Source organism: Urocitellus parryii, chromosome 4, assembly GCF_045843805.1.
Source record: "Urocitellus parryii isolate mUroPar1 chromosome 4, mUroPar1.hap1, whole genome shotgun sequence".
Taxonomy (NCBI): domain Eukaryota; kingdom Metazoa; phylum Chordata; class Mammalia; order Rodentia; family Sciuridae; genus Urocitellus; species Urocitellus parryii.
This window is the reverse complement of record NC_135534.1, coordinates 203,903,284-203,916,031: the sequence shown is the minus strand read 5'-3', so window position 1 is coordinate 203,916,031 and position 12,748 is coordinate 203,903,284. Positions and strand designations below refer to the sequence as shown.

General features: G+C 58.4%; 1 protein-coding gene across 2 annotated transcripts in view; it reads left to right on the top strand.

The window, feature by feature from the left end:
• The window catches only part of Sh2d3c (SH2 domain containing 3C), a 29,287-nt gene that overhangs the window by 12,535 nt on the left and 4,004 nt on the right, over positions 1–12,748 (top strand). For both annotated transcript variants that reach the window (XM_026386475.2, XM_026386477.2), the window contains 5 exons: positions 6,726–6,854; positions 7,844–8,292; positions 9,817–9,941; positions 11,232–11,767; positions 12,547–12,662. In XM_026386475.2, coding sequence (XP_026242260.2) covers positions 6,726–6,854; positions 7,844–8,292; positions 9,817–9,941; positions 11,232–11,767; positions 12,547–12,662 — 1,355 coding nt within the window. The remainder of the gene's footprint in view (positions 1–6,725; positions 6,855–7,843; positions 8,293–9,816; positions 9,942–11,231; positions 11,768–12,546; positions 12,663–12,748) is intronic.

Genomic DNA, 12,748 nt, shown 5'->3' with positions numbered 1-12,748 from the left:
CCAGATGTTGTGACCACTAGACCCAGCCTGCCTGCCAGATGGACAGGGCCCCGCGGGTGTCTCGTGCACCCTGATGGCACCCAGTCTCTGAGCATCTGCTGTGTGCCCGTTCTGGGAGGGGCAGTGGGAGGGACAACCGGGACCTTCATCACAGACAGTGGGCACTGTGCACATCCATCAAGAGCTTCGCTTGTCCTGGGCACTCAGAATGTTGAAAATGCTGTTTTGAAATAATGATGATAGCAATAGTGATGCTAAACAGCATTTGAGCCGGGCTTGGTGGCACACACCTGTAATCCCAGGACTTGGGAGGCTAAGGCAGGAGGATCACAAGTTTGAGGACAGCCTCAGCAATTTAGCGAGACCCTGTCTCAAAATAAAAAAGTAAAAAGGACTGGGGATGTGGTTTAGTGGTAAAGCACCCCTGGGTTAAATCCCTGGGTACCAAAATAACATTGAGGGCCGACTGTGTGCAGGCCCTGTGCTGCTCTGGGCACCAGGGGAGAGGCGTTCTTTCCTGGTCGAAGTCCTTGAGGTCTCCCCTCCTCAGAGGGCAGGGAAGGCCTTCATGCACCCTCTGCAGCTGGGAAACAGAGTAGTACGGTGACTTGCCCACAGTCACACAGTTGGTACAGGATGGAGGTGGGATTGCACCCGACTTGATGCGTAGACAACACAACGTCCTTGACCCTCCGCTACACAGCACCCACCCCAGACAGGCCCCAGGCTGAGTCCTGAGCATCCTGCCAGGCCCTGCTTTCACAGGCTCTCCGTCCAGGTGCCCACAGGACAGAAGGACAGTGGTTTGGGCTTGTGCTTTGCGATCCACCAGATCCAAGTTTTCATCCCAGATCTGCCACGTTGGCTGTGCACGTCACCGTCTGAGCCTCAGTGTTGGCTCATGTGAAATGGGGTAACAGTGGTGTCTCCAACCTGGTGTTGGTGTGGGCCCAGTGAGCCCATGCCCACGGGAGGGGACCTGAGCCCAGGGCAGGGCACGCATCGCTCTGCCCTGAGCAGATGCTGAGTGGAGGAGGAAGGGCTCCGGCTGTGCCTCCACCACCTGCAGCTCCCGCAGGAAGCAAGGAGTCTGCTCCAAGGGAGGGATGACTTTCCACCGTGGGGGAGCTGGGGGGCAAGAAGACTTTCTGTGGGAGGAGCATGAGGCCAGGCCCCTGCAGCTGCACAGGGGCCTGAACGGAAGGAGAGAGAGAGAGAGAGAGAGAGAGAGAGAGAGAGAGAGAGAGGCCGAGAAGGGCTGGCGGTGGCCCAGGCAGGCCAGGTCTGAGGCCAGTGGGGTGAGCCAGGACGCCCGCCCGCCCGCCCGCCCGCCTCCTCTTCCAGTTGCTTATACCACAGGGGAGAGGCCATGGGAGGACCAAAGCCCACAGGTGGGACACACAGGGGACATGTTCAGCACCCACAAGTTCCAGCTGCCTGGCAAGGCAGTGAGATCCCTGTGAGCATTGTTGGCTCTATATTTTTCCTTAAGTTTGGGAAGTTTAAAATGTAGGTTTTTAAAAAACATCATAAATGAAATGACACCTGTTCGTGGAATTGGTCGAACAATCCCCCAGGAGCTAAAGTCAAAGGGAGGTTGGTTTTATTTTCCAAGCCTCCTTTGAGGGTTGGGAGCAATAGTCTCCCAACTCTATTCCTTGCCCAAGGGCCTCATCTTGGGTGCACCAGCTTTCAGAAATTTCACCAAAGTTCCTGAACCTTGACATGAATCCTTTGATTCTAAAGTGAGGATTCAAAAATTTCAAGTTAAGTTCTGTGCTCCATGCTCAGAGTTTCAGGTGTATTTTCAGAAAATAAACTACCAGGATCCTGAGAGGTGAACTCACTTGCCTGAGGTCACACAGCCTGTCCAAAAGATTTGTTCACCAGGCCTGACTGATGCATCACCAAGGGCTCTCTTTTCATTAGAGAGACCATGATCCAAGGACAAAAAGTCTAGATTTTGAGGCACTTAAGCTTGAAAAAATAGCGTGCACTAACTGAGCACTTACTGTGTGCCTGACAATTCACCATGCATCGGCTCAGCCATCACTTAAAAAGTTCTGTGAAGTCCGAACAGGCGCACGGGTATCAGCTGTTCGCCAGAGGCATTCTCCGCAGGAGCAGATTGGGGCTCCCAGAGAAGAGACTGGAGGGTGGCGGCACCGAGAGTTAGAGGAGAAGCGAGTTGAACCCAGAGTGACCCTCTAACCCCTGAGCTTTCCTAGCTCTGTGCACCTCCAGAGTCGGTCTAGCCTCCTGCGATTCCAAATCAGAGCTGAGAAACCCTGCTCTCGAGACTTCCGAGGCCACAAAGGATTTGGTCAAACACATGCAGGGATTTTTCCAGCTCTCGATGTGATTTCATTCAAAGTCCCTGCCCGCTCCCGGTCGCTCCTGGTCACGGAGAGGTGCAGCGAGATGGGTAGGAAGGAACCCCCGATCGCCGGCCCAGGAGTCCCCACTCCATCTCGCTGCCCGCCGTGACGTCTCCCTTGGCAGGTGCTGGCGCGGCTTTTCGGGCTGGGAGCGGCTGGGGCGCGCGGGACTGGAGCGCGGGGGGCGAGGGGCTCGGCGCGGGGGGCGGGCGGAGGGAGGAACAATGGCCCCCTCCCCTCCCGGCCGGCGGGAGGGTGGGGTCTCCCCGCCCCGCCTCCCCGCTCCTCCCCCGACTAGGCGATGAGGTAATCGCGCCGCCGAGAGGCACGCGCAGCCGGTGCCCAGCCCGGTCGGTCCTTGCGCCCCTGCCCCGCCGGCCGCCGCCCCCTGCACGGTCCGCGGCCCCGGCGCCCGGCCGCACCATGACCGAGCGGTGCAGCCTGTGGAGCGCCCTGTCCGCCGCCGCCTGCTGCTTCTACCGCGGCTCCTTCGTGCAGGTGCAGGTGAGGGGGCTGCTCGGCCCCTGCCAGCTCCGGGGCTGGGACCCCCGGCTGCTCGGCCCGGCCGGGAGCCCAGAGCCGCAGCCGGGCAAGTCGCAGCCGAGGGGGCGGTGGGCAGAGGGAGGGGGCGGGTCGCCCAGCCTCACCTCCTGGCACCCAGACGCTCCACGGGGCCAGGGTCCAGCGACCGCTCGGAGACTCCGGGCTGCGGGGTGCGCGTCCGGTCCTGCCTCCCCCGCAGGAGCAGTAGCGTGGAGCTGGGGCACCGGCTCCGGGAGGTGGGGTCCCCGGCGCCCTACGGGTCCTCCAGCCCTGCCGGTCCCCCTGCGGGTGACCCGGGCAACCTGGCTTCCTATTGTACCGGGGGCTCCGGGCTGGGGTCTGAAGGCTGCTGAGGGGCAGGAAGCTGGGGGATGCTGCGGGTGCCACGGCTGTGGCCAGAGCAGCCGCCACCTTCCTGCCTTGAGGTGGGTTCGGGCGTGCTCGGGGTGCGGGTCTCCCAGCCCAGCTGGCCGGGCTGCGCAGGACGCGCCGTGGCGGAGAGAGGGTTAAACGGAAGGGGGTGGAGGGGAGGACCCGGACCCCGCCTCTCTGCGGAGCATCATCTGGGGATGGCTTTGCCTGAGGTTGGGACACCTAAGAGAGCTAGAGCGGGGTTGGTGGGCCCGGGCTGGTGGGAAGGGGTTAAGACCCTGACCGGGGGGTCTCCGCGCTCCTGCCTCTCGGGCCCCCTGGGAGCAGCCGGGCGCGTCACCCCTGCGCTCCCCCAGGCTCACACACGCTCGGAGCCCGCCTGAATGACGGCCCCGCCGGCAGCGGAGCGCAGCATCCAGGCACTGGCCAATCAGGCGAGCGCAGGCCGGGAGGCGGTGAGATCATCTCTGGCCAATAGCAGTGCACCGAGCTCAGGGATGCTGCATTCGCACCCCAACCCCCCCTCAACTCTTGGGAGCTGGGGACCCCCAGGTTGAGGGTGAGAATAATACAGGGACCCTAAGCTTCCCACTCTCAGGAGTGTAGGAGGACCAAGTTGATTCCCTCCCAAATTCTCTCTAGCCATTGATTAGGGCTGGAAGTCTCCCAGAGCCCTTTTACAGACCAGACAGAGGCTATGCAGGCACAGAGAGGGGAAGTGACTGGCTCAAGGTCACACAGTGGCAGAGTCTTGGGGCCAGGTCTTTAGCACATAGCCGCCTCCCCCTCTTCACCCCATGCCTCTCTAGCTCCAGCCAAGGGACTGGGGGGAGTACCAAGTGCACACTCTGTCAAGGGGAAAGACCCTCGGAAGGCCGGGGAATGGTTCCCTTCCCCCCTTTCCCTCCCAGGGTCTAGTATGGTGTGAGGAAAGACACCGGGGACCCCTAGGAACCCAGGACCCTTAAGGAGGTGTGGGGTAGATGAGAAGGCCCAATCTCACCTCAGCCTTGGGCCTCCCTGCCATTGTGGGGTACGGGTTTCCACTATGGACAGAGCATGTGCTGACCTTCCATCCTTAGGCCCCACCTGCCCCTTGCACCTGTACAAACCACTCGTTCCCACCTCTGTCCCCGGAGCCCTGCAGCTTCTCGAAGCTCAATTTCTCATGGGCCCACTGCCAAACTACTCCTGCCTTGGCCCTGCCCACCTCAAAGTGTCCCATCATCCTCCCAGGATCTTCACCTGGAGTTTGTTCCCACCCCAGCCTCTTTCCCACGCCCCATCCACTGCCCTCTCCCCACCACACACCCTGCCCTATGTCACTGCATAGGCTGAGCCCCAGGAGCAGACTGCCCCTGCCCCAGCCCTTCCTTCTGGGGCCTGCTGTGGTCTGTGCATAGCCCCAGCTCCCCAGGTCAGCCTCGCTGCCCTCCACGACCGCCCTGCCACTCGCAGCCCATGGAAGCTTCTCTTCCTCTCATGCCCACCTTCAGCTCCCAGCTCTGCCTGCAGGCGCTGCCTGGCCGCCCCCTCCCACAGCTCCTGTCTGCCCCCTCCCTCCCCCTCTTTACTCTGCCTCTCTGGCCTCTTCAGGCCCCTCATCTTGTCAGGGAAGGGATCCCTGATTCTGCCCCCAACTTTTGGGCATCTCCAAACATTCAGAGAACCTGGGATTGATGTCAGTATCTGCATGGGCTCCCCCAGGCCAGAGGGCCATCCTGGTCATCTTGGGGCCTTAGCCCGGCGCAGGACCAGAGTGCAGGATGAGTCACTGTTGAATGCGTGGGGTGGGAGGTTCTAGATAACTCTGGAGCTGGGATCATGCCGTCCAGGGAGCAGCGTGGGTCAGGGAAAGCCAGCCAGTGTGGGAGCTGAGGGGTGGATATGGTGCTGCCGCATGAGAATCTGAGATCTATTGAGGGGCTGAGGAGGCCAGAGGTGGACTACAGGACTCTGGAGAGCAGGGTGTCCTGGGGAGACACTCACCTTTGCTGCCCTGTCTTCCTGTCCCCTGCTAGCCAGCTCTGGGATCTGTCTGTGCTGGAGCAGCCTTCTTTGGGGCCTGGGGCTGAGGGAGGGGAGAGGAGAGATGTCTCAGGTCCTCCCAGTGACTGGGACGCCTTTGTGTTAGCCACAGTGCTCTGTGGTGTGTCTCCGTTTATCCTGGCCATGGGGTGAAGCAGGTTCTGTCATTGTACCCATTTTACTGAAGAAAAAGTTGAGGCCCAGGTACCTCCATGGCACAGCCAGGGTTGAGCTGGGCTCTGTGGTGGGTGCACCTGATGGCAGGGCTCCCTTCCCCCGGGCTTTAGGGCTCCTGGGATTGGGTAATACCTAACCTCGGGTCACAGCAACCGGGAAACCAGGAATCTCCCACTAGGGCAGGTGTGAGGGCAGGGCCTGGGCACTGGCTCCAGTAGGCGGCCTTGGGCGTCCCTGTTGGCCTGCAGTTTCCTCCCGGGCAAGGGCTGCTTGAGATTACAAGGGGGGTGGGCCTCAGGGAATGCAAAGCGTGTTGTGGGGTCCTCTGCCCCTGTTTGTGGCTGCCTTCCCCGCCTTCGTGCTGTATGGTTCTCCATCCCAGAATGGATCTGTCCCCAGCTCTGCTTTTGTCCCCAGGCCTTTGCCTGGGGGACCTACAGCCTGACCTTCCAGATCCACCTGTAGGAACCTTCCCTCCCTTCCCTCCCCTTACCTCGGGAAGTGTGTGGTGCTCCTGGCCCACGAGGAGCCTTCCTGGTTGCCCTCTCCCCCAGGAAGGGGGCCCAGGCAGGCGCCTCCTGGGCACCTCGCCGTGTGGGATCTCCCTTAGAAAAGCCCGGCCCTTTGCCGCTGTCCAGCACTGTGGTGCTGACTGCGCCCGCTCCAAGGCTGCTTTTGCCTCTTGCCTCTTGGCCTAGGAGTTTCTTTTTTCTCTCTCTTTTTTTCTTTCTTTCTTCCTCCCCACCTGCTTTTTTTTTTAATTGGGGATTGAACCCAGGGGTGCTTAACCACTGAGCACATCTGCAGACATTTCTATTTTTTTGAGACAGGGTCTCACTAAGTTGCTTAGGGCCTTGCTAAGTTGTTGAGGCTGGCCTCAAACTTGCGATCCTCCTGCTTCCGCCTCCTGAGCTGCTGAGATTACAGGCGTGCACCACCATGCCTGACAAGCCGAGGGGCTTCTTGAGGACAGGGCTTGGATTTTTTATCCCCACCCCTGGCACATGGCACAGGGCCTGGAATGTTGTGGGCATGGCTTAGAGGAATTAGTTGGGATTTCTTTTTTTAGCTGGGATAGGGACCCATGTGTAAGGGCCATTCTCACACCTAGGCCTTATTGTTCCCAGCATTCCTGGATAGAAGAAGTTCCCCTGGGCAGGGTGTGGTTGGGAGGAAGGGAAGAGGGGGCTTTGAATTGGATGCCAACTATTGCCGTCTTCCATCTAGTTCTCCAAGGAAAAGTACATCCTGGACTCCTCGCCAGAGAAACTGCACAAGGAGTTGGAGGAAGAACTCAAACTCAGCAGTACAGACCTCCGCAGCCACGCCTGGTACCATGGCCGCATCCCACGAGAGGTGAGAGAGCCCTGGGCTGGGGTATGAGCCCTGGGCTGGGGTATCCGCCCTGGATCCCTCTGCCAGTGCTCCGAGAGTCCAAAATCCAGCTCTGGCCACCAGAGCCCCTGACCTGATGCTTGACAGGCTCATCTGAGTGGATTGGGATGAGGTCCAGCTCTGCCATTTAATGTGTGATGTTGAAAGAGTTGCTTCACCTCTCTGAGCCTCCATGTCCCCATGTGTAAAATGAAGGACAATCATAGTATCTACCTTAAAGAGCCTCTGTGAAAATTAAGTAATGTCTGACACCAGTGAGCTCAATGAATTTGGCTTTATTTTTATTTCTTTCATTGCTATTGGCCTGTGTATCAGCCTCTTGTGTGTTGGTTAGTGAGCATCTATCTCTGGGCTACTTGGTTTTGACCAAGTGGAGTTTCCAGGCTGAGGTGACTTTGTAAGTCACAGATTGGGGCTGACACGTCACCTATTGCTTCTTTCACTCACATTATGAGTCTTAGCCAAGAACCAACTCTGCCAGGCCCTGTCCTGGGCACCAGTGTTTCCGAGAAAAGAGGTGGTGGCCCTGGATCTGGGGCACAGAGGCTTGGGAGTGGGCAGCCATGACACACCCTGGAATAGAAGTCACAGAGACCCAGGGTCTGGAGGAGCTGGGGCTGCCTTGGCCTGAGACCTGGGTCCCAGGCCTGGCCCTTCTCAGGGTTCCCCTTAGGTAGAGTGGCTTCAGTCCTCATCCTCCAGGCACACAGGGCCTGACTCATTCTGGTTCTGCACCCTCACGCTGCTTCTCTGCCTGGCTCACACGTTTGCCTGAGGAGGCCTGTCTGCATCTGGGTCGCTGTGTCCTTGGTCCCAAGCTTCAGATTCAGATGTCTCTGTAGTCTGGGTCAGCCTTGGTGTCCCCCCAGTCCTGAGTCACTGTGTCCCTGGCCCTGGGTCTGGCCCTCTTCCATCCCTACCACACTCCAGCCTTCCGGTGCCCCCCGCAGGTCTCCGAGACCCTGGTGCAGCGCAACGGTGACTTCCTCATCCGGGACTCGCTCACCAGCCTGGGCGACTACGTGCTCACGTGCCGCTGGCGCAACCAGGCGCTGCACTTCAAGATCAACAAGGTGGTGGTGAAGGCGGGCGAGAGCTACACGCACATCCAGTACCTCTTCGAGCAGGAGAGCTTCGATCACGTGCCCGCCCTCGTGCGCTACCACGTGGGCAGCCGCAAGGCCGTGTCGGAGCAGAGCGGGGCCATCATCTACTGCCCGGTCAACCGCACCTTCCCGCTGCGCTACCTCGAGGCCAGCTACGGCCTGGGCCCGGGCAAGGCTGCCAGCCCAGCCAGCCCCTCGGGCTCCAAGGGCAGCCACATGAAGCGGCGCAGCGTCACCATGACAGACGGGCTCACCGCTGACAAGGTCACCCGCAGCGATGGCTGCTCCAACAGGTCAGCCAGGACCCCGCACCAGGCCTCATTCTGCCGGCTGTCAAATGGGGGTGTACTTAGCGAGCTTGGTGGGGAAGGGGAGGCCCAGGCATGCCGAGCTGGGCGAGATGTCTCCTGGAGCCTCAGTGGGGGGCGGTGGAGGGAACAGAGGGTCTCCAGGACAAAGACCCAGATCCCAGTTCCAGCTCTGCCGCTCGTTGGCGGGTGTCCTGGGCCCGTCCTTCCTCTCTTACCTCCGTGCATCTACCTGTAAAGGGCCCACACTCAAATAGCACCCCCTGGCTTTGCAGTGTGGAAATCCCTGCACAGGAACCAGAATATTCTCAGTGACATTTTAATGACACCTGGTTGCCCCTTAGGCTGGGTAAGACCAGGCCCGGGAGCCCAGGAAAAGCCATAGCAGCTAATGGTGCCTGAGGCCCTAGGGTGCCTGACCCGGGCTGAGGGCTGACCAAGTGGTCCTGTCAACCTCGTCTCCCCTGGGTCTTCTAACCCCTGCTTTGTAGATGAGGAGATGGGTTTAGAGCAGGGCAGGCCCTTGCTGGGGTGTGGTAGGATCAAGATTCAAACCCAGATTCAGATTTGTTCACTTCAAAGTCTGCTAATTTCTGTGGCTTTCCTGGCTCTTTGCAAAGAGGTTTGTGCTCTGGGCTAGGCCCTCGTGGCCCATCTCCCTGGGCCTGGGTTGGGCACTGCCAGCCTAGGAATGGATAGATGGCAACCCTTCAGGGAACAGGCAGCTGGTCTGTGGTTTGGAACCAGTGAACATAATGGTGCCAGGATCCACAGGCCATGTGTGCCCAAGGCATCCAGAGCAAAGCGTGGGAGTAGTAAGGAGGAGCCAGGTTGGCAGACCTGGGCCCCTCAGGCCCCTTCCTGCTACTCCTTCTCCCCAGACAGTTCTCCAAGGTTCTCTGGGTAAGGTTCCCAGGAAAGGAAACATTTGTGCAGGTTGTGGACTGCACAAAGTTTTCTACACCCCTATTCCACCCACAAGAGTGGAGGACAAAAAAATCCACACTGCCTTCCACTTATGATGGTGAGGGCACAGGTGAGGGGTTTGTCTGCTGGGAAAATGTCTGATTTGTTCAAAGGTACTTGTGGGTTAGCAGGGTTGTGGCCTAGCTGTCCCTTCCCCTTCTTCCTCTAGGGATAAGAAAGACACAGAGAGCCTGAGGAGCCTTAGCTTTGCTGGGGTCCCCCAGATCTTGTCCTCTTAAGTTGGTCTTGGATTTAAGAGAGGGGAGTGCTGGGCAGGGATGGAAAAGGACAGCAGACTCGTGTGGGGGACACGGGGAAGGGGAGCCCGTGCTGTGCTGACTGGGTAGGATGGACCCTGTGACCTGCGGTGCCACCCCAGCCCAGTGCAGCCCTTCCTCCTGGCTTTATAGTTTTGGTGCCTGTCCATTGAGAGACTGAACTCCATAATCCCAGAACTTGTTTTTCCTGTGAGGTTCAGGGGGTCCCAGGAGCCAGCGAGGCCCTGCCCTCTGGGCTCCTGCTCACGGAACTGTCTGTCCACAGCTCATCGCTACCCACCCCTCGGGACTCTATCCGCAGCTGTGCCCTCAGCATGGACCAGATCCCAGACCTGCACTCGCCCTTGTCCCCCATCTCAGAGAGTCCCAGCTCCCCTGCCTACAGCACTGGTATGGCCAGCATTGGTGGGGGGCGCGGGGGTCTGTCCTTGGTCTTTGTTTCTCGTGTGTTCTGGTGTTGCTGCTCTTCTCAGAGAGCAATGTCTTGCAAGAATTTGCCCTCAAGCCTCCTGGTGGAACTCTTGATCCTAACATATTTCTGTGGCTTTTTTACTCAATACTTCCCCTCCAAACCCCCGCCCCAGGGACTAGGGATTAAACTCAGGGGAGCTCACCATGAATCCTTCCTAAAATACAGGCCATCAACTTTGTCAGAACCACAAACTTGCCTTCCAAGCAATACCTCCAAGTTCAAATTCCTTACCAGAAATGTTTGATGACATAAATCATTTATGCAAGGTGGCAGGGTCAAGTGGCCTAGAGGTGGAGATTGAAATCTGAGCTCCTATCACTTGCTGGCTGGATAACCTTGAGCAGGTCACTTAACCTCTCTGAGCCTTAGCTTTCTCATCTGCAGAGTAAGGATCATAAAAGTATTTACTTCATGGAACATTGAGAGGGTAAAATAGATTAATGTGCAAAGAAGGATTGCATAGGCAATAAGAGCTCTCAGTATGTATCACCTGTGGTTTTGGTTTTTCTTTTATTTCATTTTTGCTGGGGTTCTGGGGATAGAACCCAGGGCTTCATGAACATCAGGCAAGTGCCGCACCCTGAGCCACTCCCCCAGACCTTACCTCTGATTTTTTTTTTAATACAAGGGATTGAACCGAGGGGTGCTTGACCACTAAGCCTCATTTCCTCTTTAAAAATTTTTATTTAGAGACAGGGTCACTGAGTTGCTTAGTGCCTCACTAAGTTGCTGAGGCTGGCTTTGAACTTGTGATCCTCCTGCCTCAGCCTCCCAAGCTGCTGGGATTACAGGCATGTGCCACTGCCCCCAGCTCCTCACTTCTGATGTTTGGTGATGCTTTCACTGCTGTTGACCTGTGTATCTCCAGCATTTTGCCAGTTCTGGGCACACAGCATGTCCCTAGTAAATTATTACTGCCCATTCATCCAGAACTAACTCCACTGGCACAATCAACTCCAGAGAGCCTGAGCTTCCCCTCCAAGTAGTTTTGTGGTTTTCCGAGGCTGTGACAGCTGCAGGCTAGGGGTGTGGGGTCGCCTGTGGTCCTGACCATTTGCCTGAGTTTGCTGGGCCTGGTCTCCATCCTGGTAGGGAAGGGGGGTGTCCCTCCCACGTGGAGGATGGAGCCTGTTCTTTAGGGAGCAGGGATGAGGAACCCCGCTTGGTGGGGAGCTGTGGTGACTAGTCCTCTCTCTTGCTCTCTGCAGTAACCCGCGTCCATGCCGCCCCTGCAGCCCCCTCTGCCACCATACTGCCTGCCTCCCCTGTGGCCCGCCGCTCCAGCGAGCCCCAGCTGTGTTCCGGAAGTGCCTCAAAGCCTCCCGGAGAGTCGGACAAGGGTCCTCATTCGAGCCCCTCCCACACCCTCTCCAAGGCCTCCCCGTCCCCATCACTCAGCAGCTACAATGACCCAGACTCCGGACACTACTGCCAACTCCAGCCTCCCATCCGGGGCAGCCGAGAGTGGGCAGCAGTAGAAGCCACCAACCGGCAGCCCAGGAGCTATGGAGAAAGACTAAAGGAACTGTCAGAAAATGGGGTCCCCGAAGGGGACCGGGGCAAGTCCTTCACAGCCCCCATTGTAGAAGCCACCTCTTCCTTCAACCCAGCCACCTTCCAATCACTACTGATCCCCAAAGATAACCGGCCACTGGAGGTGGGCCTTCTGCGAAAGGTCAAGGAGCTGCTGGCTGAGGTGGATGCCCGGACACTGGCCCGACATGTCACCAAGGTTGACTGCCTGGTAGGTGCTGGGTGTGGACTGGAGTGGGGACAGCAGCTTTATCCTTGGCTTTGGGGCAGGAGTCAGGGTGGTGAGGGGCCTGGTTCCCCAATTCCGTTTTCCTCCAGATGTGGGTTTGGCATTGAGCCAGGCAGTGCTGAAATGCACTGGGGCCGGCTCTGTGAGGCACCCAGGGCCCTTCCGCGGTGTCCAGGGACTGAAAGTCTGACTCCCCACCCGCGAGCTCCCTCGTGGATAAATAAGGAAAAACATTCCCATAAATCACCAACACCTGGGTCTTTGCTTTTTAGTATTTCTTTGACCACCCAAGGACTCCAGTTCTCTTTGTGCCCAGTTTCTAGCTCTGCGTCGGGGGGAGAGGGTTGTTCACGCTGGTCTCCGAGCCAGGGAGAAGAGAAGAGAGACAAGGCAGAGATGTTGCTCATGGAGAGCGCTGGGCAGGAAAGAGGAAGGTTCTAGGCCCAATGTGTGGCCTTGGGCAAGCCCATTCCCTCCCTGGGCCTCAGGTTTGCCATCTGGAATAGGGCACTCTGGTTCTTAAACTTAACTGCATATTCAACACGCGGGGAACCCCTGGACATTGCCCCCTTCCCCCCATTTCTCAGATGGGGAAAGGAGGCTCAGGAAGATGGAATTCCGTGCTCCTGTAGAGGGTCAGCGGTGGAGCGGGGATTCAAACCGGCCTCCTAGCTAGGCCTCTTAGAAGGAACTCTCTGACTCCCAGATGACCTGGGCCAGTGCTGACAGGAAATTAATCAGACCTCTGGGCGTCCTTGCAGGTTGCTAGGATACTGGGCGTTACCAAGGAGATGCAGACCCTAATGGGAGTCCGCTGGGGCATGGAACTGCTCACCCTCCCCCATGGCCGTCAGCTACGACTAGACCTGTTGGAAAGGTAAGGCAGGCGCCGCGCCCCGGGACTCGCGGGGGACCCCCGGGCTACCTGCTCGGGCTACCTGATCGGGCTTGGCTGAAGCCCTG